General features: G+C 35.6%; 1 protein-coding gene across 3 annotated transcripts; it reads left to right on the plus strand.

The window, feature by feature from the left end:
- Positions 1-36: 36 nt before the first annotated feature.
- Positions 37-24,740, plus strand: LOC109029616 (uncharacterized). Of its 3 annotated transcripts, none has more exons than XM_019040147.2 (14): positions 37-193; positions 1,346-1,529; positions 7,893-7,959; positions 8,834-9,064; positions 10,501-10,691; positions 11,303-11,493; positions 12,308-12,605; positions 13,542-13,627; positions 14,401-14,997; positions 15,920-16,037; positions 16,731-16,817; positions 17,220-17,416; positions 18,123-18,381; positions 19,027-24,740. In XM_019040147.2, exons 2-14 carry the CDS (start codon positions 1,357-1,359, stop codon positions 19,682-19,684), a joined length of 3,153 nt encoding a protein of 1,050 aa, XP_018895692.1. In that variant the 5' UTR covers positions 37-193; positions 1,346-1,356; the 3' UTR covers positions 19,685-24,740. The 3 variants fall into 3 exon arrangements, with proteins under 3 accessions (XP_018895692.1, XP_018895695.1, XP_018895693.1); XM_019040150.2 differs by having other exon boundaries at positions 11,303-11,367; XM_019040148.2 differs by lacking the exon at positions 37-193 and adding an exon at positions 201-350.
- The last annotated feature ends 1,022 nt before the right edge of the window (positions 24,741-25,762 follow it).

Consider the following 25,762-nt stretch of genomic DNA (forward strand, 5'->3'; position numbering starts at 1 on the left):
CGAATTATAAACTGGCAACGATGTAGGCAGACATTCAAGCAACAGAAAAGTACACCGAGCTCTCATCAAGCAAGGGATGAATGTCGAGTATTGAAACTTTTGACAGTTGTTTAATGCTTAAGAATATATGTGCTGTGTCTGGTTCACAAGTTTCTCCTAACAATGTGCGGATATATTTTTGTGACACTGAACGGTAATTCATTTTAGTTTGAAAATAGTTTGTAATCACAAGTCAAAGGGCCATCTGTTCCACTAACCTCACTTCTAGTTGTGTCCATCCTATTCGACTTGATTTTACCTAAAATTATGGTCATATCTATTTCACTTCGTGCCTGAGTTCTCTCTTTGTGGTGAGCCAATCGTTTTTATTCAACCAATCCACTGGCCATCCCTCTGAAGGCTTTTTCAGCGTCATCTTGCTCACAGGGTACAGTAGCACTGTAAACATGGGTTAACGGCGCTTCGGATTACTTCATGATATCATACCAGCTCATTATATCCCTTCTTTCAATTTAAGCGATTACTGTAAGGAATTTTATGCCACCATTTTTCTACCAACAGTTCCACCATGAGGTCAGACTTGCGTTAAACAGGGTAATGCAGCGATGTTTGATCGATTACTGGTTTATCCTGAAATGTTAATCTGCTCCATTAGTTCCTGATAAGTATCTCCGCAGAGGCAATGCAAAACCTAGTTGACCTTAAATTGAATTATGAACCAACATCAATCTATCTAAATAAATCAAAGAAATCCGCATCAACTGGTAGTGAAGGAAAATTATTTTATGTCAACTTTAGTTTTTCCCCATCGAGTTGAACTACGTTGCTTTAATCCTCGACCGATTGGTAGTGCTGGTAGTAACGCTCACTATAAATTATCCATGATTTCATAGCAACACAGCCAAACAGTGCAGACTGACAACTACCTGATTGTCATGTCCTTTACCCACCCTGTTGTCTCAAAGGAACCGATAGGGTATTGGAGGAGCATGGTCATTCACAGCAACGATGGTGGATTTAAGTGCTCTTCTAAACCTATCATTCGTGAGGATTGAACCAAGGACCCAAGTGTTGTCAACAAATTGGCTTAACCACTACATTACTGTGGCTGATGCACTAGATTCCAAGAATATACAAGATGATCCGAAGTGCGAACCTATGCATCTGTGTCTGTGATGTTACAAACTTCCAGTCATACTTCATTTTTCTTTGGAAATCTAGTTGACAAAAATGTAATGGAATAGCATCTCTGGAACTTCGCACTCTCGGAGCACTCATCCTCTTAGAAGTGAATTTGTGAACTAATGAGTAAATTCTGAAAGATGCAATTAAATTATTTTTTCAGGTTGAAACAAGATGTCGAAGCAATCAAAACTAAAAGCATCGAGTGAAGTGACAAATGGGAATAGTAAAGATTCTCGTCGTCCTAGTGTATTTGATAGATTAGGTTCAAGATTTAATTCAAGCACAGAAGGAATTTGCAAGGCCTGGGTCCAAAATGGCACCTGTCCCTACGAGAAGTCCTGCAAGTAAGGAGTTATATAATTGATTCTCTAGTTTTCACTTCATTATCTCTAATCCTTTATTCAATTCTGTGATTATCTATCTTCTTATTCTTAAAGAACCTAATGTGAGGGACACTATAAGATTCAATGAATTGATAAGGTCAACTTCTACAGAAAGATAAGAGATTACATCAAATGTGGATCTGATAAAAGGAGGTGTTAGAGGTGTGAGGAGGCTTTTAGAATAATCTGAAATATGAGCCAATAAACTTTTGTGAAGAACATGGGAAGAGGAAGAGTTGAGAACAAACTTTTCCGTGTAGACGGAGTAGTAAATTGTAAAACTAACTTTAAAACCAACTCCAAAGAACTATGTTGAATAAATAACTAAGACCACTGAAACAAACTAAAAAAAAACAGAAAGTAAAAACAAAGAAAAGAAAATGTATTTGATGGAACTTATCTTACTCCTCTTTTTATCTTGGGTAGTTTTTTGGTTTTTTTTTCATTAATTTCACACAGCTTCTGTGTTGTAATATAAGTAATTTCAGCCGTAAATCGGCAACAATGCACTGAAAAGTGCAAGGCGCACATACTTGCATTTTTCCCCGCGGTGGCTTCACCGTTGTTGCTCTTACCAGTTCAGTTCGTATCTAGGCCTCGAGAATGTAAACAGCCTCAGTCCAAAACTCCATGTCTTATTTCAATAAAACTAGTAATACCGTGTTACGAAATGCGTTGCTTCATATCCTCAAATCAATACAAAACAACAGGTTATGGGCCCAGTGATCGCATCTGCATTTGTTTTTATTTTTAAAAACCGAATTACGAAGACGGAGATGGAGTTTCTTTCGATTCGTGGATTGTGTCTTGTTCGTGCGTTCATTACGTGTTCGTTGATCGTTCTCCGTTCGTTACGTTTTACTACGAGTCGCGAAGTGCTTAATAATGGGCTGGTTCTCTGACAATAAAGAAAACACCATTAATATTAAAAGTGATCTGGATATTCATGACCTAATGCTATATGCATTATTATTTCTACTGATCCTTATATTAATAGGGTTCTACATTGCGCAGAAGTGCAAAAAACTGAAAACTCGACACGAAGCCCTGGAGCGCAGAATTCGTGGAGTGTAATAACCTTAAAAATTAAAATTAAAACTTAAGAAATTAAAATTTAAAAAAAAAAAATTAAAAAATTAAAAATTAAGAAATTAAAAAATTAAAAAATTAAAAATAAGAAATTAAAAAATTAAAAATTAAGAACCAAAAAAAAAAAAAAACCCGAGATTGAAAACCGATAACATTAAAAAAATAAAAGTGCTGTGGTTGTGCGACTGTGTTGAATCGAAAAATTATCACGGACAATTTTTTTTTCGTGTAAAAGCGGACAGTTTATGTATTTTTTGTTGTTGTGTTGATCAGCTTAGATCACAAAAATGGATGCAATTCTAACAAGTGCCGGTTTCTCGACCATTACGAAGTTGAAGGGTGTTTCGAATTACACTCTCTGGAAATTTGAGGTAAAGATCTTTTTGGAAGCAGCAAAGGTTTATAATGTAGCGGTCGGTAACGATGCTAAACCTCTTTTAGACGCGGATAAACTTAAAACCTGGAATGAGTCAGACGCAATGGCGAGAAAAATAATTGTAACTACAATAGATAAGAGCCTCTTGACTCACATTTTGACTTGCACCTATGCCCATGAGATGTGGTCGACATTAAAAAATCTCTTTGGAAAATCAACTGAGCAAGAAAAAAGTGCCTTGTATCAAGAATTTTTTGGTTTGAATTTTATAAAAAATGGAAACGTGGTCACTTATGTGAGCAAACTTGAAACACTCTTTGTGCAGTTGAAGGGATTAGAAGCTGGAATCAAAGATGAAATGCTTATTAATAAAATATTACAGGGACTACCTGACTCATACAGATCATTCAAAACAGGATGGGATTTTCTACCAGTTGGTAATAAGACCCTTGAAACTTTAAAAAGTAAACTTTTGGCAGAGCATAATAGAGAGAAAGCAGTTAAAACCGAAGAGGCTGTTGCCTTTCTGGGAAAGGAGAAAAGAACCTGTCACCGGTGCAAAAGAGCTGGACACATAAGTCGTTATTGCAGAGTTAACATTGACAAGAATAATGATAGGTCCGAAAACAATAAATATGATAAATCAGTTAATCGTGGAGACAGTAACCGTCAATGCGGAATTTGTAAAAAAACAAACCATGACGAAAGTCAGTGTTTTTTTCGAAACAAAAATGATAATAAAAACAATTCGGGTAAAAACCCTAGACCTGATAAGAATGTTGCCTTCGTTGCTCACGGGGGAGAAAATGAGTATTGCGAGGACATATGGGTCTTTGATTCCGGCTGCACTTCTCATTTAACTAATAAAATTAACATAATGACCTCAGTAAAAAACGTTAATACAAGAGTATCTAGTGCCAAAGAAGGTGTTGACATACAAATTGAAGCGATGGGAAAGGTAATAACAGACAAATGTGAGCTCAATGATGTCTTATACTCGCCCGATATTTGTACTAATTTGATATCGATAAACTGCATTATTAAAAACGGAGGAACGGTAAACTTTTCAGAAAAAGGAATAGTCGTATTAATGAATAATTACCCTGTTATGCACGGAAAACGCGATAAAAATGGCTTGTTCGTTGTCACTCTTAAAAGTGTCTTGCAAAACACAGCTTTCTTCGTGTCAAAAACTGAAGATTTGACGCTATGGCATCGGAGACTAGGACACCTAAGCATCGAAAATATTAAAAAACTAACAACAATGTCGGAGGGTTTGCATTTTTCTAAAAATCAGTTTAATAAATTAAAATTAATTTGTGACGTTTGTCCTAAAGCCAAACAAACGCGCGCCTCATTCGGGAAGATGCGGACACCAGCAACACGCCTACTTGAAATTATTCACACGGACGTCTGCGGAAAAATAAGCCCACCAGCATGGAGCAACGACGAAGAATATTTTGTGACTTTTCGCGACGACTTTAGCGGTTTTACGTGCCTGTATTTGCTTAAGAATAAGAGCGAAGTTTTCGATACTATAAAAACGTATGTAGCGTTTGCGGAGCGGAAGCATAACTTACGAGTCGGTAAATTACGACTTGACAACGGTGGGGAATACAGCTCCACTGAAATGAAAGACTGGTGCCAAACTAAAGGAATCGAATTGGGTTATACACCAGCAAATACGCCCTCACTTAATGGCGAAAGCGAACGCCTTAACCGCACGTTGGTTGAAAAAGTGCGTGCTATGCTCTTCAATTCGAAATTGAATAAAGAAATGTGGGGCGAAGCTGCCCGTGTAGCTGCCTATCTCGTGAACAGATCCCCAAAAAGCGGCTCCGAAAAAACCCCATACGAAATCTGGCACGGCAAAACACCAGATTTAAAAAATCTCAGAGTGTTCGGTTCGCGAGTCTTTGCTAAAACTACTACATATCTTAAAAAACTAGACAGTCGAAGCAAAGAGTATATTTTCGTGGGATACGCGGAACATGGATATAGACTTTTCGATCCAATTGATTCGCGAATGATCATCTCGCGTGACGTCATTTTTCGAGAAAATGAAACGATTAAACTTCTCAACAACGCAGACAACGAAGTGCGGATTTTGCTAGACCATGAACCAACAAATGCCATACGGCCGGAAGCAGACAGCCAAGAAGAAGAAGAAGACAGAAGAAAGAAGACGCAAGATAAAGGAGGTGAAGAAGATACGACAGAATCAGAAGAGTCAACTGCTGACGATTCAAATGCTAGCTTATGGGAGCCAAGTGATGAAGAAACCAACCAAACGGTGCTGGAAATTGACCATGATGGAAAACGATACCCGGACCGAGACAGAGCCCCGGTATGCAGATATCCAGACCCGGAGAATCGAGCATTGTACGCGCAGTACGCCTCTGTTTTTGCTGACGCCGAACCTGTGACAGTGCATGAGGCAATGAACTCGGAAAATGCAACTGAGTGGACTAAGGCGATGTCAGATGAGTATCAATCATTAATTAAAAATAAGACCTGGGTTCTAGTTGATCCTCCCTCTAATAAACCAATAGTCAGGAATAAATGGGTGTTTAAAATAAAAAGAGGTCCGAATGGTGAGATAAGTCGCTATAAATGTCGATTGGTTGCTAAAGGATACTCACAAATAGAAGGGGTAAATTATCATGAAACTTTTTCCCCGGTCGTAAGACATTCGACTTTGAGAATGCTATTTGCCTTAGCGGTGGAATTCAATTTAAAATTAGAACATCTCGATGTTGATACAGCTTTTCTTAATGGAGAAATTGAAGAGGAGATTTATATGTATCAACCCGAAAGCTTTGAAGATAAAAGTCAAAAACACAAAGTGTGTTTACTAAAAAAGGCGATATATGGCCTTAAACAGGCCTCTCATGCCTGGAACAAGAGAGCCAATGAAGTTATCACATCCCTTGGGTTACAAAAATCGCGGCTAGAACCCTGCGTCTATTTTTCGCGATCAAAAAACGGCATTTTTATTCTTGCCATTTATGTTGACGATTTTTTCTTATTCTATTCAGATCATGCAATGAAAGATAAGGTCAAAAAGGGGTTAATGGACGCATTTAAAATAAAAGATCTGGGGAAACCAAAACAAATACTTGGGATGAACGTCCACGTAGATGAAAAAAAGGGTGAGGTTAAATTTGACCAGGAAATTTACATCAATCAGATATTGAGACGTTTTCACATGGAAGACTGTAAACCCGTGGGAACACCAATTATAAAAAAGGGTAAAGAGGATGAGAATGAAGACAAAAATAAAAAGGGAGAAATAAACACTGATATTCCATACCAGCAACTAATTGGGAGCTTGATGTACCTATCGGTCTGCACAAGACCTGACATTTCGTATGCAATTAGCTACCTTAGCCAATTTAATAAGAACCCAAAGAATGAAATGTGGCAACAAGCTAAGCGTGTATTGCGGTACCTCAAAGGTACAAAAGAGAAAGGGTTGCTTTACAAGAAATCAGAAAATTCAGATGTAATTGTTTTCACAGGATTTATTGATGCCGATTGGGCAGGAAATCTTGAGGATGGTAAATCTTATACTGGATATGTGTATAAAATTAACAATAATACTGTTTCATGGGAAGCGAGAAAACAGAAAACTGTTGCTTTATCATCAACAGAGTCAGAATATTACGCCGTATCCGAAAGTGGCAAGGAAGGGTTGTTTCTAACAAATCTTTTCACTGAAATTTTTAACGAAAAATTCAATCTAAAACTGATTAATGACAATCAAAGTGAAATTAAACTCCACAAAAATCCGAAATTCCATAGTAGGACGAAACACATTGCTGTCAGACATCATTTCCTGAGAGATTTAATCCAAGAAAAAGTTTTATCGTTAGAGTATCTGCCAACAGAGGAAATGGTGGCAGATATGCTAACAAAACCACTGACACCAGCGAAGCATATGTTTTGCCTAAACAAAATACTAACCTGATAATTTTGTTTGAAAGAAAGTAATAATTAAACTTCTGTTGTAAATTTGCATTAAGATTCAAGAAAACAAAAATAATTTTTTTTTTGATGTAACTAGATTAAGAAAAAATAACTAAACTTAACAAAAACATTTTTGTAAGACGAGGCTAGGGAGTCTCTCGTAAGGAGACTGTAGGGAGTCTCTCGTAAGGAGACTGGGATTGGTTATAATTTTAAAATTTTACGAAACGATTATACGCCTTCATTATGGGGGGGTGTTGTAATATAAGTAATTTCAGCCGTAAATCGGCAACAATGCACTGAAAAGTGCAAGGCGCACATACTTGCATTTTTCCCCGCGGTGGCTTCACCGTTGTTGCTCTTACCAGTTCAGTTCGTATCTAGGCCTCGAGAATGTAAACAGCCTCAGTCCAAAACTCCATGTCTTATTTCAATAAAACTAGTAATACCGTGTTACGAAATGCGTTGCTTCATATCCTCAAATCAATACAAAACAACATTCTGGAGCTATTTCAGGCATTCCATGACAATTGCCAGGGTGAACTGATAAACTATCTGACCTGATGATGAACGTAGCAAGATCAGAGAAGCTATTGTCAGGTTGTGACATCAAATGATAAACGAAGAAACAGCCTCTGGATAAAATGTAAAGTCAGCAGGATGTCCCAACAATGACATCCGATACCTAAAATGCCTCCAATCTTGATAATGAATTTGGTGATAATCACCTCACGCAGTGATTCATTTTGTATGAAAGGAAAACTTGATGCACTAAAGTGCGTATAGCATTTTGAAAAAATTTGATAATCAAATAAAATGGGATGTAAGTAAATAAGTATTGTGCTTTATTCTAGTTACAACATTAAAAACTGCATTGAAATTTGTTCCAGGTACTCAAATTCTCATATTGTTCTAAGTTCTTTGAAAAGAAGCAGTCGAAAGGACATAGACTATCAGGTATTCTTTTCTTTTTAGCTATCACCCATTTATCAAGTGTCTAATTATCAGGTTTACAGAATTGAAATTGTTAACTAAAACCATTTAGAAAACTTGTAGGTGTAGTCATACTTTGACCTAATAATTGTGATTGGGCTTGTGAAAAGGGGACTTGAAGTGAGAGGATAAATTGGACTACATTTTGCAATTAGGAACTATAATATCTGACTCAGTTCAGAAACGACGTATGAAACTTTATTTTCCCTATGTACAAAAGTTATTTTCTGGATGAGTCTGAGATTATAGTTCCTAATTGCAAAATGTAATCCAATTTTTCAGGGGAACAGAAAAACACAATTCAGGTTAAAATTATCGAGTTTCCATTTTTGATAAAAATCTATGTCCAATACTCGCTAAACATTTTGTTAAAATTACGACTAAAAATTTGCAATTTTTGGCTCCAAAGCTCGTTCTTGAACCATAGTGCTCGGGAGGAGGCAGAACATTGCTGCAGGCCACTTATTGAAATGGAGAAACAAAGCTATAGACAAAGAATACAAAAGGGATATAGAGAGATCCTATTGGTATAAGTGGGTGGTTGCAATGGGCAAAAAAGATGAGTAATAGACTAACTAACTGCAACCCACAAGAGTCCCTACAGTCAGTCTATAATTTTCTTCCTTAATCTATAGAAACCGCTCATTTCAACGAATAGGATTGCTTCATACTCACTATGTCTTCTTTGTCTATAGCTTTGTCAATCAATTTCAATAATCAACCCGCTAGTTAAATCTGTTCAAATAGAATCAAGATTTATTTTGTTTTTGGAAGCACAGAAGAAAAATTGCTTCATTTGAATCATTGCATTCATTCATTGTTGTTTCCTTCTCTTTAGCTCCGTGTCTACAAAGGCGAGCGGAAGGGCAAAAGCCCAGACGATGGTTTGGATAAGTGGGACTCGACTGATCTGGAAGGTGCAGATGAAAAGGTGTTGGAGAAGCGTTTGATGCTTCTTCAGAAAGAACTTCAAAAGCAAGAAAGGAAAGGAGATGAAGATCATCACGGGGCTTATTCTTCTTCCAAGCATTCTAAACTCTCATCGGGTATCAAAAAGTGTTCAAAAAGAGTAAGTATTTTTATTTTATTTTGTACTTTGAAGAGGGAGCAAATTGCGGTTTGTCGGTTGCCATCAAAAGGAAATGTTATGTGACAGGAAGAACCAGTTTTTAACAAAGAGTCTGGAGTATGACTTACCACCAGTTAAAGAGAGAATGGGCCTGTTGCATGCAAGAGATACAGCCGCGCGAATAGACTTTTTAGAGGTTAAATGACACGACAATTACGATGGCCACATTAGAAAAGTCTGAAATACACTCTTTACTGCGCAATTTGCGTTGTTAGGAACGCGCTTTTTCAAATTTCCCGCGTCTGGGGGCAGTTTTCTTATCACCGGAAACAAGCAAACGGCGGGCCCGGTGATTTCCGGAAGAGTCGTTGTTGTTGTTGTTGTTGTTATTTTTCCTTCAGTTTGTTTACAAACCCAACGTGATCTCTTATAGTGCTCCATATACGCTTTATGCGGTAACCAAATCAATCAACTTTTAAATATCCAACGCAATCCTTATACATTTCATTTCACGAAATCACGAGCTCCGATTTTTAAGTTATGTTGTCAGTTATAGTTGACCGGAAATAGCCGCGAGTTGCTGTTAATTGATTCCGTTAGAAAACTGCCCCCAGACGCGGGAAATTTGAAAAAGTGCGTTCCTAACAAAGCAAATTGCGCAGTAAGGAGTGTATTTCAGACTTTTTTAATGTGATCATCGTAATTTTCGTGTCATTTAATCTCTAAAAAGTCTATTCGCACGGCTATATCTCTTGCATGCAACAGGCCCATTGGGGCTTTTTAAAGTAATGATAGACGAAAATTTAAAGTTCAAAATGAATGTGTGAATTTTCGAATAACTTGTTTTAAATATTGAATTATTTTTGTTCTGTTTTTCTGAGCAAGTGTAGGGAAACTTAGAAAAAATCTGGAAAATTTCAAGTAAGGAAAGTAGCATGATGCAACTGCAGGGAGCAAGGATAGGTACTTCCTCGGAGCAATTTGCTAATGAATTTCTGACAAAACTTTCATTAAAGAACAGCTATCTGTGACAATTTGTCTTCTCTAGTGTTAGAACACACATCTTTGTTTACATTGGCTGTCCAAAAAGTAATGCAATAATTAGACTTTTAGAAGGAACAGAAAAAGCTAAAAGAAATCGGTTTACATATTCATGTAGATGGAGTAAAAACCGAAAAAATGAGACCTTGTTGAGCTCTTTTGGTCAAAAATTGGCAGTGATGTGACTTCTTTTACAGCTCTAACTTGTTACGAAAAGTGCTTCTTTGATCTCTCCTCATCAAATATATTTAAGATGAAGTACAAAGAGGAAAAATAATAAAGAAAACGGAAGATTATAAATTGTTTTTGCTCATTTAGTGTTCTCTCTCTTAGCCCCCTTTTTCTGTCCTATTTTTTTGTTAAATAACAATTCCTCGAAATTTTTTTGATCATAGGTAGGCCGAAGCACATCCTCAGACTCCTCCGATTCGAGCAGTAGTGTCTCGAGTTCTAGCTCTGGAGAATCCAGCTCCTCCTCTAGTTCTGACTCAGGTCGTAGGAAACACAATCGAGTTCCAGGCAAAACCAAAAGGAGGTCCGCCTCTTCATATTCTGATGAGCATGTCTCCAAAAAAATCAAGTATAGGTACGTGAGATTGTATTATCATGCTGAAGAAGAGGCTCCTTTAAAAGAACTTCAACTCAAAAAATCAAGGAATAGTACCCAAAATATGTATTTGTATGTTTTTAAGCAAAGAAACTTTAAGAACTTCTGGACTCGATGAGAGTGAAAGAGCACATAATAAAATGGTTCCCCTCCACACTTTCAGCAGCCCACAGATAGCACTCAAATGTTCTTTTTTGCATATAAAATTTAACTGTAATCATCTTAGAGATCATCGCAAAAGATAAAATTCTAGATTTTTATATGCTTGAGAGGTACATTAGAGTGTGTCTAGAAGCCAAGAATTGAGTAGCTTAAAAATGGGAACATTTCCAAGGTGTCAAATAAAATTTAGTGATTGAACAATGGACCACCAGACAAAGTTAAAATTGAAGTGTTCTGATGCATGTTATCTAATTAAAATTTTATGTAGATTTCATGTACGATGCAAACATCAACATTTGTTAAAATTAACTCCAAACTGAGATTTTTAACGTTTTTCGATGAGTGAATTCAAACCTGCCGCTCATAATAATACCAATTTCTCATCCCATAATATTCGTGTAATTGTTTAACTTTTCTTTCTGTTTCAGTAAATCTATCAAAGGAAAAAGTCCTGTGATGAATAGACATCTAAGTAGAAGTAGAAGCCCAGTTGGTAAGAAACTTTCAAGTCCCTCGTCCAAAAAATCTTCATCCAAATTTTCCCCTGTTTCACGAACTGCGAGTAAACACAATCGACATGCTTTCACACCTCCAACCGAAAAATGCAAGTCTCCCGGAAGTGAGTTTAACTTTGAATAAGTTTTCATCTAGTGTGCGTGTTATCTACTCCTATTCACGTTACCCCAGTTTTTGCAGAATGTTGAAAGATTTCATTCTGAAACTCTGCAGGATTAAAGCTGTGGATAGTGAACTAAGTTTACTGTGAAACGTTTTTTACGGGTGCTTTAAAAAATTAAAGCCTCGGAAGTATCCGTTAGTTTTGTATTTCTTGCACATATGTGTTCCCCATTGAAACTGAATGCAGTTGATGCTACCTAGCGTTACGAATCAACATATTGCATCGCATGCCAGAGCAAAGGAGCCTGCGGGTTGTGCCTACTCAATTCACTGAAAATTGTTGTAGAAGGAGGATGGTGGCAAAATCTGAGTTTTGAAGTTTCATTTGTGATGAATGATACAACTCAAAAAATGATAGGCTACTAAGTTCGGGCTTATGAGAAATAGTTTTACCTTGAATAAAAATATCATCCACACCATGTCACGTTTTTAAAGTGTCTACATCTTTCTAATTTTGGCAGCATTTCCTTCCTTTATAAATGCTCCAAGCGCCTGAGTAAATGAAAAACGCAAAAACCGACTGCAATGTTTCCAAACCGCTCGAATTTTACAGCAAGAGTTGAATTTTGGGCAAGGGAAGAAAATGAATTTGTTTCAATCAATTATGCAACTGGAAAAAAAAAAAATGAAAATATTTGAATGGAAATGAGATGACATAATTTCTAACTTAGCGATTCATTTTCAGGAAGTTCTCATCCAAGCCAAATAGTTTTGTGCATCGTTCTTAATGTGAGAATTTTTTTTTTTTTCATCAGGGAAACACTCTCCCAGAGCCAGTAAACACCTGGCGATTGATCATCGCGACAAGCATCGAAGTGTTTCTCCTCTATCTAGGCAGAGGGAAAGAGAATATGAAAAACCCCGAGAACGGGTGCGCAGCAAGTCGCCCAAATCTAAAGGAAGAACAATCACTCCATGTAGAAGAAGTGAACACCAGAAAATTATTAAAAGGAAAGAATCTCCAGAAAAGTTAAGAAATTCAAGGTTAACTCCAGAAAAACACATTATAACAAGAAAAGTTTCACCTCCGCGGAATCGACAAAATGATATCAGGTAGTTTTTGTTGATCATTGTACTTGTACAAGTTCTCTGTATTGAAACCGATAAGAAAGAAATATTATAATCCTAATCTTTTAGTTAACTTAAAATAAATTTGACACTTAAAATAAATTTGACACTTAAAATAGAGTGAATAGAATGAAATAGAAAACATTTAGGCAATAAACAAGGAATGTCGTTGAATGAAAATGAGATCTTACAATCTATAAGAGGTATCAGGATAATACACCCATTTTGCAGAAGCAGGTTCTTCGGGTTAAAATAAGACTTTCAATCTGCCCCCAATTTTGTTCCTTAACTACCTCTAGTAGAAACCATGGCCCCTCATATTTTAAGGAAATCAACTTTTTGTGAATTTTGTCAATGATTACGGACTAAAAAATAGGTACTTCCCACAATATTTAGTGCTGATTTCATTTGCTTTGCCCCAAGTTCAAAGAAATTCTGGGGTATTTCAGGGAACACTACCAAGCTTTTTGTCCTAAACGATCCAAGACCCTCCGTCCCGAAATCCTTCCTTAAGCTTGAGATTTTATAGTACTTGGGAACCTGAGAAGTAGCCACTTTTCATGAGCTAAAGGTATTTCCGTTGCCAAAATACAGAAAAAGCAGTGATTTTACAAAAAATATGGTAAAGAGGGTGCTGTAGCTCCCTCTGAGAACATATTAGCACAAAACTTGGTACAGGAAAAGTGTCTTTGTTTTAATCCACAAAAAACCCTCATGTAGCATTGTCGTTTAGCAAAGGGTCACCTTAGTGAGAAAAAGTAGGCTCAGATAGTGTGCTCTTTTATGGTTTTCATGACATCTAAAAGTGTTGAGCATTGGTTTTTGGGCAATTTTTTTTTAAATTTGAAAACACTGTGAAGAATATTTATAAATTAATTGAATCCATTTTATTAATTTTTTTTGTGTCTTTTTATCCATTAGGAACGATGAAAAAAGGCGGGATGAAAAATTAAGAAATATGAAAGATGATCACCGAAGAGTTGCACCAAGGATTGCTCTTGACAAACGTAATTAATTCTCTAATTTCTTCAGACACTCAGCTGTGTCTTTCTCTGTTCCTTCAAAAAAACATTTTTTCATCAAAAAATGCTTCAAACTCATTTGACTTGGCGAATGTTTTATGTTTACTTTTCACTTTAGATTAATATTTTATTAAAGCATTATATTCTGAAAACCGCTTACAGGAGGCAAATTAATTTCTTAAAATGATCTATAAGTCTCAAAACAGAGCACCCTTTTAGCCAAATAAAGAGGACAGAGGAAGGCAAAAGTTGTCGGGAGGATTTAAAATTTCTGGGAGAAGAAAGAGCCTAAACTTGCAAGATTTCACAAAAAGTGCCCTGTAATGAAGGCTTAAAATGCCACTCAAAATGCAGTCAGAGAGCTCCACCCCTTCCCTCCCTAACTGACGAACTTTAATTTGAAAAAATGTTGATAATTGAAATGTACATAATTTTGCTATGCTGGTTTGAAACAGGAGAAGAAAAGAGGAAGAACAACTTGTTTGTGTCACATTAATTTAATTAGGATGGATAAAAAGTTGCCTTCATCTTTTTCATAACTCTAATGCTTTCAAAGTTGACGTAAATTAAAATTTCCTATTTTGTCATTTACCTCTAAATAAAATGGGCAATTAACCTCTAGACATTCCAAAATTTTTAATCTTCACCTAATTGACGTAAAAAAAAAAAAAAAAACAATTGGAGGCTCAGAAGATAATTTTTTATCGTAATTATTTTTATTTTCCGAATTTATAAGAAATGATCTTATCTTATTACAGGTGGTGAAGATGAGAGATTAAGAGAAAGGAGAGTGCGAGAAGCAGCCCGAGAAAGAGAAAGAAGAGAAGCTCTAGAACGATGTCAAGAACGGCAAAGGCAAAGGGAACTAGCTAAAGTGAAAGCAGAGCGGGAAAAGGAAAAAGCAAGAGAGCTAGAACGGGGCAAAGAGAGGCTGCGCGAACCCGAGCGTCGCACCGTCATCAAAGATCGTGTTCGTTTACCGGAGAGAGATGAGAAAACACCTCGTGGGCGAGAAAGATCATTTGAAAGGACTGTTAGTGCCAAAATTAAATTAAACGATAATTACCCTCGCGAAGAACGTAGTAGAACAATTACTAAGACAAGGGATCGAGATAGAAGCTATGAGCGAGATCAATTATCTGTAGATAAAGAACGTGTCATGTTAAAGGACCGTAACTTAGAAAGGATTTTAGTGCATGATGCAGTGAAAAGCCTGGAGCGTCGGAGCTCGCATGAACGCAGTATTGTACGAGAAAGGGTTCTTGACCGAGAACGAGATCTATCCAGGAGTCGAGAAATTGAAGCTAGGAGAGTCCTGGCAGCTGAAGACAAAGGATATGATAGCCCCTTTAGAGGTATGTATCTTTGAAACCTTACTGATTGAATGTTTATCTGGAGATACATCCATTATTGTTCTTTTTTAGGCATCTTGAATGATGCAACATGCTGCATCAGACATGCCAAAACATGCAGCAAAAAAGACTGGAAATTTAGTAAAAAATTAAGAAAAGTTGCTGAGGCATAGTGACAGTGAAACTACAAATCCAAGTTTCTTGTTTGCTGTGTTTTAAAAGCTCCCCTCCCATTTTATTTTATTTTATCTAAAGACAATGAACCAACTTTTTTGCCTGAAATTTTTTCAGCATACACTTCACAGGGAGGAAGGAAGTCAAGGAATCTTCTAAAAAATGATTTCAGGTGTTTTCCATTTAAAAAATTAGCTACGACAGAAAGTCTATCGCAGTTTAAACAGAGAAACATGTTTTCGTAGTTTCACCATCAATATTCTGTAGCCAAACGTTCAAACAGACGAATTTTGAGATTAAGTAAGATTTAATGACTGTGATTCTAACTATCCTTGTGGTATATGTATGTACTCAATTTTTCGTTTTGGAAAAAAAAAATTATTATCAGAAAATAGAAAATCTACATTTCTTTAAAATTCATAGTCCACAGAAGATCCAATTTTTATTTTTTTAAAATATTTCCAAGTACATAAACTTCAATAGCAGCTCTTTTCTTGCCACTCAATATGCACTGAATTAATGTAGTCTCTATTTGTTAAGTTTTTGTTTTTTACCCCAGTGGAAGAGAGAAACATAGAGGAGTCATCTTTTGTTGGTTGACTCTGATATCAAGAAAACGATTTTAGAGGAATATTCATCGTTTATTTCCAAAGAAAATACCATGTAGGTTTCTACCATCAAAACTTATGTCACAGTATAAAATTCATTTCTTAAATGAGTAACCAAAAATTCTTTGTTTTTGAAATTTCAGTACGGGACGAGCGAACTGCAAGATACTTAAATGAAGCAGATGACAGATCTCACTTTAAAGATAGTCCTTTAAGAGAAGAAACTCGCCAAATTCGTATACACCCAGAAGATAGGAGAAGGTCTGTCCTATTTAGCTATTGTAAACTTTTGATCTTCTTTTTATAAAACCCAATTCAAGGGTTCAACTTCTCTTCTGCTGTTTTCAATTGAAAAGTTGGATCCTGTGATACCGTAATGAGAACATAATTATGTGAAAAGTTAAACAAAAACTTGAATGTGAAGTATATTGTAGACTTTTCTGATCGGCTTATCATAATTTTGAAGCTATTTTACTCTAAGAGCAACGTTCTTTTTGCCCTAGCATGAGTTTGCAACAGGTCCATCCAAACAAAAGCGCTCATTTTCTTACAAATAAAAATAATACATTTTATAACTTTTTTTAATATTGAAATCAGATATCATTTCATAATTGTGCTTCGATATTTTCTGTTTGGCTGAATCAGAACTGAAACAACATTTGTCAACATATTAGGATGTAGTGGCTCATGAAGAGAAGATGGCAGTTGATTAATGTATCGTTTAATTAAAATAGCATTCATCAAGGATTCACCCCACTCATACCCAAATCGTTTTCAAATTATTTTATTAATAAAAAATCCTCAACAACGTTTATCTTCTCTATCCAATGAAATAACTTAAATACCTTGTGTTTCTTTACTTTAATTTAACTTCAGAACTTGCATAACTTTTTATTGTTTAAAATTCATTTTTTTATCTCTAACTTTGTTTCTCATCTGTTTTTATCTCTCCAGAGAGGTAGTTCCTGGGCGTAATTCTTGGGAAGACAAAAGGCCCCCACATGACTGGGAGGCGCATAGAGACTGGGATCCCCGTCTCAGGTTTGTTCCGCCTCCTGTTTTTCTCTGCTTCTACAACTCCAGTTCTTGTCGTCCTTTACCACTACTCTCTTTTTTTCATTTTTTTGCTCTTTACTCTTTATATTAATTGTTCTCAGAGATTTAAATGACCTCTGATGTTAAGACACATCCCATAAATAAACTTTGTATAATACTACTTCTTCTTCTTTGGCCTTCATTTTCTATCTGACAATTTGACAAAATGCCAAAACGAAAAGAAAAAAATTATTTTTCATGCATTATATTGATTTTGCATTGTTGTTGAATGTACTAATCTAGTATGTCTCTACTCCTTTTATTTAAGTTAAAATGTTGTAACAAAATAATCACATCCTCTACTTGTAACTAAGACTCCTAACCTATATTTATCCTAAATTCTTCCAGGCGCTCTGACCTGCATCAAGGAAACGATAATTGGGACAGGAGGAGAAAAGGTAACAATGAGGACTGGGGCAGATACTCAAAGGATTGGTCAGATCGCGAGTGGCGAAAGGACTGGACTCCAAGGAATGTTCAAGGACCTCCTCCCACTGTAGCTCGTGAAGAACCTGTTGTTAAGAAAGAAGAAGAAAAGAATTCAGGTAAACAACCAATTGGGAACAAATAACCTCAGTGTGGAAGAAAATCAGCAAATATGTAGACGTAAATGTAAATCAAAGAAGTTCAGACGAAAAATATGCAAAAAATACCTGATAATACTAGATTTAGATCATCTTTCTTCCAAATATCATGATTTCAAATTGGTGGTTACAAAGTTGAATTGAAAATTATAATGATGAGGTATTTCAAAATTTTGTAAAAATTTCAGAAGAAAATATTTTAACCATGCGTTCCCAAGCATCATTGTCATTCAGTCAAGTTCTCTTTCAGAATTTAAAAACAAAGTTCTCGTGAGTTTTTTTTTTTTTTTAACTTTTTATGGCATAATGCAAACAGTCAGCTGCCCAGAGTGGTTCAGTAAAACTCAAATGTGATTATTAATGTAATGGTTAACAAGCAAAAATCACTAAAAAATGTGGCTCGAACTGAATATAACAAGGTAGTCAAATAGTCTCAGTCTTCAACTTACTAATACTCATTAGAGCTCAAAGTTTTCAACTCTAATTGAAATATTTGAACTTTCTGGCTCTGCTTGCTCTGCAAAATAGTGTGGACCCAGCAATATTTTACCACTTTGTAACAGTTAATTAATTGTAAAGAAAAATAATATGAATTCTAAATGTGATGATTAATATATTGATTCCTTGACATTTTTTTAATTAAATATTTTAACACTGTTACATCTAGATTCCAAGAAGAAAACAGATGTCGGTGGGCCTCTAGAAGAAGAACTAAGCGACATTAGTGATGAAGCTGATGATATTTTGAGCCGCGAGGATGGAGGAGGAGATCGCACAAAATCTCAAGTTTTACCCAAAAAATCCCTTGACATGACTGCGAAAGAGGCCATCGAAGATGATATCCGAAAAATAACTCAAAAAAAGATGACACTAAATAAAATGTTATCCCCCGGCAGTGGCACATTACAGGATACTCTAGAGGACAGGTAAATATTTTCGCCTAATGAAATTTTCATTAGGTTAGTATCAGTAATAGTAGCACACGCTCTGGTGTGAAGTGAACACAATTTGTTTTTTTGTAAATTGGAAATCACAAAATAATAATGCTGTTAGTATATGTAGGGATGTTTCAATGAATCCTTGTGGGCAAGCCACTGATTCACCTCGTTCTGAAATACTGATACATTTTATCAACAGGGTTGCCACAGTCAGGGAAAACTGAGGAATATCAGGAAAAACGACGAAAGTGTCAGGGAATAAGTGTTAAGTCACGCTTACTTGCTTTCTAGAATGGGTTCGACGTTTTGAACAATAAATTTGGCCTGACAACTATTTCAAATTGTCTTTTTTACTATCTGGCATACCATCAATTGTTGGGAAATTTTACCTAAATATCACAGCAAAATTAGGAAAATGTCAGGGAATTTTATTTTCTGAATTCAAAGGCAATTCTGTATCAAGACCGATGTCAGAAATAGCTTTCGTCTATCAGAAGTGGACGAGTTCTAAGTCAAAGCATTATTGCCATGTATGTTAAGTTACTCAGAAGTAAAAACTAATAAATATTGTAATAGTGCAAACCTAATCTAAAGATACTTACATATTCATATTTGTCAATTATATTTTTCCAGCTTGAAAAATGAACCAAAGGATGGCATGGAGCAATTAGACTTTGAAGAAATTTCCGATGAAGAGCTTGAAGATGAAGCTAGAGCACGCATGACATTAGGAGATGCTCTGGGCGTGGACTGGGCAAGTTTAATTGCCGAGACGCGTCCTAAAGCAAGATCAGATGCCGATGCTACACCAGGCTCAGCCAAAAAGCAGTGGGAGTCAGCTTGTCTTCTGGAAAAATTGGGAGTTTCTGTAAAATACGCTGGTGCGGAAACAATCCAAAGATTGTTGAATAAGTACAATAGTCCTACGTGTAAAGTCGGAGATAAGGATATAAAAAATAGTGATGAATTTAGAACTAAAGATGGTAGTTCGGAAGCCGTCAAAGTTAAAATTGAAGACGATATTGCAAATAGCGAAGGTGAAGCTGTGAAAATAAGTGAAACTGAGACTAGTGCTAAGTTAAATTCTAATCCTATCTCATTTTTGCATCCTATCGCTGGAATTCATGTTGCCTTACGAGAGCGTCAGCTCAGGAGACGAACTTTATTTAATTCTATAAATCGTGCTCTCTCTGCTAGAAGTGACATCGCCCTCAGACGTCAGTTGTGTGGACTACCCATTCGGACTATTGAAGTTCAACAGACTCCTGGGTTTTATCAATGGGTAGTCTAAAAAATTTCAGATACTCATGAATATTCTGAAGTCATAAAGTGTTTTTACTCCCCTTTTTATGGTTCGTTACAGTAACTTTAAGTGGGACATGCGCAGGTACTCAATTAAAGTGTTTCAGGGCCTCATCGGACAACATCGTTTCGAAGTTTTAAAACTTCATATGGTGGGGGAGTTATTTGGCCTTTTCAATGAAGGTGATAATTTGTAGTCTAACTTGGGAAATGTTGTTGTTGTTTTTTTGCTGAATAGAGGTTAGATATCAGAGTTTTTGAAGTATTTTAAAGTAAAATTGCTAACATTTCCAGAATCAACTATGAAGGTCGAAAGCTGGTCAAGATAAAAAATTGATGAAACATTATTTAGTACCTTTGTTTTGCCACTTAAATTAGTCAGACAATACACTCATATGTTAAGTAAATTGCTGCTTACTTCTTTTTCTGCTAACAATGGTCTTTGCAAAAATGCACAAAGAAATCATATTCAAAGTTCAGTATTACAGTGCCTGGCACTAAAAAGTTTTTAAGTATTAAATTTCTCATAGCTGGAGGTGTCACAGGCGATAATTGACGATTTCTCTTTCCTCCTTTCTTTAAAGCTTTTTGCATCATTGTCACTCAAGCTTTTCCTCCCTTCACAGTTGAACGTCAGCTTGAATTAGAAACTCCTGTTTCTTCTGAGAAATTAGATTTTAGGTTCTGGCTAAAATGCTACACAATTGGCATTACCAACCGCAAGTATCCTGGCTCCTACATTGCCGATTGTTTGGCTTTGTGCTGGTGATGAACTTTATTTCAACGTGTCAAAGTTTCATCAAAATCAACGGATAACTTTTAGCCCCCAAAGTTTGCAGGGCTCTTTCTACATCCATTAACAGTGGAGATATTGAAAGAGATATTTGAACAGTCCTTAATATGTTTTGTCAATCTTTAAGCTTCAACCATCAAAACTTGATTCTGTGACCAGAACAACTGACCCATTTTTGTCTTCCATGTATGTTAGCTATGAAATTTTAAAACCTTTGAAGCCTTTTATCCTACATTATCATATTGTTTGTAATATCTCAAATAAAGACATTTTGAATATTCTTGAGTATCAAGCCATGAAAAATTGCTGTTGTCTATAAATACTGAATGTATATAGCTGAACTTCAAGAGAAGTTTTGCCACTTCAATACTCTAAAATCTTTTGGATTTGAGCTTCAATCGATGTTTAGATGTACTGTAACTTACTGTATTTTTTTGTTAGAACTTTGTTTTAAGCAGACAAAAAAAATATGTTCTTGCTGAACATGAGTCATAAAAATGTTTTTTGTTCTCGAACAAGCAGATCTCTCTTACATTTTTGTGGTCGTAGCCACCCTAAAAGAAATTTTGTAAGAAGGTAATAAATGCCAGCAATCACAGCTTCCATAATTTTACCCTAAAATCCGTGAGATAGTAATTATCTCAAAAGAGATTTAAAAAAATATTTTTCAACGCTTATCATTTAATGAAACTTTAGCACAGCTTTGAATTTACGAAGTACTGCAGATGGAATTCCAATAAATTTGGCGAATGCTATTTTTTTGTATTACTCGATATGATATTCCTTATGACCTCCTGAGCACAATGTGAAATAAAACTTTCAGTTTGCGAATCTGACGAAAAGCAGGGCTAAAAAATGAATTTAATGGCTGTTCTTCAGGCAACATCTGGTAGAAATGTTGCAAAATCTGATTAGGGATTGAAAAAGCTTTTGTTTCCTCGCAGGTCGGGAAGATGAGACAGACCAACAGAACTAAATTTCACTGAATGATATACTTAGCATCCACACTGACGTGGCAGCAGCCTGACATCTTCATTCAAAAGTGTGTGCAAGAAGGCTGAAAACTTCACTTTTTAGCTCCATTTTTCTCGAAACTGACTCACAAGAAGTTAGATTTCAAAAATTCATTGTCCTCTCGAGGCTGCAAGGAACATCATATCAAATATTCCTGAAATTTTGCTGGCTCCAAACTTCTCGTTAGTTTTACTTAAGAGGGTGGTACTTTCTTCGAACTTCGTGTACAAAATATTTTAGAGTATTAGGTTACAAAAGCTTCAAAACACGAGGAGTACATTTTTTTTTTTTTTTTTTTTCATTTTATTTAAAAACTTTACAAATTTTGATTTTCATTGTTTGTTACTTCAGTCATGTAAATAGGTTACAATCAATGCTACTTGTTACCATGAAAATATTTCAACTCTATAAAATAGTCAATGGACCTAGCTAGATAATTTTTGCGTATCTGATTTTTTTATCTTTTTTTCTGGAAATAATTTACTGGCATGTTGCCTCATCATGTCCAATCGATTTCAATTGGTTTTCAACTTGTCTGTAAGCACTATCTTTTCTCTAGCATAAGTGAAGTAAAACATCGACCCTTTGAGATTTTATACTCATATCAAAGTCATGGTGACACTTCCCAATTATGTCAGCACTTTTAGCAAATTTGAATTTTTGGAAGTTCATCCTTTTACTTTACGTTTTTTTCAATTGAATTTCTGAATCGGGCAAAAACTTTTTATAGCTCTATGCGCTATTGCTTAAAACTAATGATGAACTGCGTTGAACTGAAGGTGGATCGGCAGTTCAACTGTCTTCTTTTGGGAAGAAGTGTGATAAAATTTTCATCATATCAGGTGGATGAATTGTAAAACTATTCCTGTACTCAGAACTTATTTGTCCATAGTAGTTTTTCTTCAACATGAGGCAGTTCTTTTGTCTCATCAACAGCTCCAGAATATGCCATATGTTGAAATTATGCATCTTGAGCACTGAAACTTGTCCAAAAACCAATTTCTTTCTATCTTTGTCGTTCTCCTTTTTCCTTTTCATTACTTTAAAGCATCAGTAAAATCCATCCAAGAATTTCCTTGGTGATAATGAGTGAAATTTTACTCACTTTCTTTAATCTGCACAGATTATGATTTGTATGTGGTTGATACTTAGAATCTTTGATTAGAATGGGATAAAATACATATTTAAGAGTTGAGAGAAAGACAACGACTGACTTGGTTGACCAACAGATTGTAAAAGATAGATATCGTTACTGTGAGAGAGGCGCCTGATCATGTATCACAACTCATTGTTTCTATGCGCTACTAATTGTAAGCAATGATTTCTCATGATAAATGCAAATTTGAATAATTTAACCAATTAATTGGATTGCATTTTGCTAAAAAGAACCAAGAACATCCCAATGTCGCTAAGATAGTGCAACTTTTTTACCTTGCAAATATAAAGTGATCATTGGAACAAGTCTTATCTTTACTCACGGTGAATTATAAATTCAAGACAAAAATTATCTATGTTGGAGTTTTTTTTTTGCGAACGTGCGTTAAAAATTCAGCATAAAGCACGTTGGCAAAAAAAACTCCAACATCGTACAAGTGCATCAACCGCAATCAGTTTGTACAATAATTACCGTTGTAAAATTAATTTTTTTCACGTTTTCAGTATGTTATTACATAGAATATAAGTTGCACATTCCTTGCAACATTGGAATGTTCTTGGTTCTATTTTGCAAAATGCAATATAATTGAACCATACGGGTTTTTTTTTATTCCTTTTGTTTCTACTCCAGCTGCAATTCAGCCCTGCCTCTCTTTTTCCTCCCACTTTTTGTTTTGGAAAAAAAAAAATTATCAACTGAACCTCATTACCAAATTCAATTTTGGTATCTTTTGATTCAACCCAGGATCATCCAAGCCAAACAAATTACCTGATTACCTCAAATTTCATCATGCTGTTAGACCACCAGCAATGATAATGTCACTGATGACAATTCAACTGTTAAATCATTCTATTTTCCTTTGCCAATCGAAAATCAATGTCTTAACAAAATTATTGAGTAACTTTGCTCTAATCAAACTGTTAATCACTCCTCCAATCCTAGTAAATCAGCCCTTGATCTTTTCAAATTCAGCGTAGCACTATGAGCTGTAAGTCAAGCATACACTCAAAGCACTTGGTGACATATTTGCTTTTCATAATTTCACTAGGAAAACGGAATGGTCTGGAAGTCTAAAAGTTGTCTGACTCCTAAATAAGATATAAGTTTTTACGAATAACATTGGTTCAAAGGCAAAAATACAAATATCTGTAATACATCTAACTTCTGTTTGATCTGTGTCAAAATTATTTGGTACAGTATCTCGTTTAGGAGTTGAAACTTCCTGTGTGGGAACCGTTTTCTACATACGCTTTTAGAGAGAAAATGTATGATTTTTTAGTCCTTGGAAGCCATCACAAATATTTTGCAGGGTGTTTTGATGCTCTTCGCTCGAAAAATGCTCATGGAGTAATTGAATTGTTTAATGTGAATAACATTGATATCGGTGGCAGACTTTTTTTAGCTGATCAAATGTCTTGAATTCAACTCTCATCTACTTTACTGCTGATTTTAAATATCCCTTAGGATAGCTCAACTCTTAATCTGACCAAAAATGTATCCAAGTTTTCATTGTGTCCTCACTAATAATACAGAAGTTGAAGGAATCATTAATAAAAATTCTCTGTGCCATTTATCATGTCAATAATTACCAGCAATCCGTTTGACCTTTTTCAATCCAAAATAAGATGCTTTTATGGTGTATTTTTACCCATTCAAAACATTTACTGGTCAAGGCACTTGTAAAAGAATAAAGATATGAAATTTTTTAAGTTGACTGTGAAAAAGCAACAGAGGAAAGACAAAATCACAGTTTCTGCAAGCTTAAAATGTTAGCTCATTCTTAAGGAGGAAAATTTTGTAGCGTCAGATTTATGTATATTTTTTGTTGCTCATGAAGAGAGAAGCGGTAATTTTTGGAACCAGTGAGAAAACATTGGGTCCATTCTGTATTCTCATTCAGCTTCAGCTGTGGCAAAAGTTCTAATGCCTGAATCTGAAGCAATAGCTCTTCTTTTATCCACAACTATTTCTTGATCCATTGAAGTATTTTTTTGCATTTCCTTGTTTATCTGGTTCAAAGCTATGAGTTGAAATTCATTTTCTGGGTTTGCAATACTTAAAATATAATATTATATTCGTTAATTTTGTCCTGTATTTCTTTAAATGAACCTTATCCTTTGTTATAAATGAAAAGCGTAGTGATAAACCAAACAAACTGAACCATATTTGAGGGGCTTGGAAGGCAATGCGCATAAGTGCAGTTTTTGCTACTTCGAGAAAACCTGTTTAAAATTCCGAAATTACATGGATCCTTATGGCGGAAAGAAAGTTCAAACCGAATTGACTATTTGATGCTTAAAAATTGGATTTTGGGAGCAAATTTTTCGCAGAATATAAATTCAGACTACTTCTGCTTGTAATCGTTAACGCCTCGATTTTTTCGTTAATTGCACTTATGTGCTGTGTCCTCCAAGCCCCTCATTTGATGGTTTCATAAAAATTAGGTAAGGAACTAAGCTCCTGAAAAATTAGAAGGAAAATGGGAAAGGAAAACTCTTACAGACTATGCACTTATATTACAATTATACATATTTTAACTAGGTACATATTAAAAAACTGACCTATGCCCAAAACTGGATAAAATGGAAAAACTACACCATGGAACTACTAAATCTATGGGTACCTACCATAGATTTAGCATTGTGCATTGTGATCAAAAAGTCGTATCCCACCACTGTAATCCCTGAGATTTTCGTCCCTTTTCAGGGTGGTCCCTCGAAAACTGTGGGTGCTCCTGAATGTCATTTCCTTCGACCTAAGAGCTCTCTCAAGATTTCAAGTCACTATCTCAATTTGCTCAAAAGTTACAGGGGCGTTGCCTGGTGCTGGTGATGGGGCACTTTTGGATCACCCTATATACCTATTATTGCGACCTTGTAGGTAATAATTTCTGTTCAGTGGGTACCCACAAAAGTTGTATCATTCAAAGTTGATTTGAATTCAACAAGTGGATTTGATTTACAGTTTCACAAGTCTCTACAATTAAATAAATTAGGAAAACTTGTTAAGTACACATCAGTCTGATGACACGATAACAATATTTCTGGTAGACTAATTATCAGAGATACTAGTCATCACTGAGCGTTAAAATGCATATCTCCCCT

The sequence above is a fragment of the Bemisia tabaci genome, chromosome 7 (assembly GCF_918797505.1).
Source record: "Bemisia tabaci chromosome 7, PGI_BMITA_v3".
In the NCBI taxonomy this organism is placed as follows: domain Eukaryota; kingdom Metazoa; phylum Arthropoda; class Insecta; order Hemiptera; family Aleyrodidae; genus Bemisia; species Bemisia tabaci.

Bases quoted from the DNA above. Each gene is read 5' to 3' on its own strand.
- LOC109029616 (XM_019040147.2), top strand. From the start codon at position 1,357: ATGTCGAAGCAATCAAAACTAAAAGCATCGAGTGAAGTGACAAATGGG. The intron at 1,530-7,892 runs GTAAGGAGTTAT...AATTTGTTCCAG, and splicing joins CCCTACGAGAAGTCCTGCAA to GTACTCAAATTCTCATATTG. The intron at 13,628-14,400 runs GTAATTAATTCT...ATCTTATTACAG, and splicing joins AAGGATTGCTCTTGACAAAC to GTGGTGAAGATGAGAGATTA.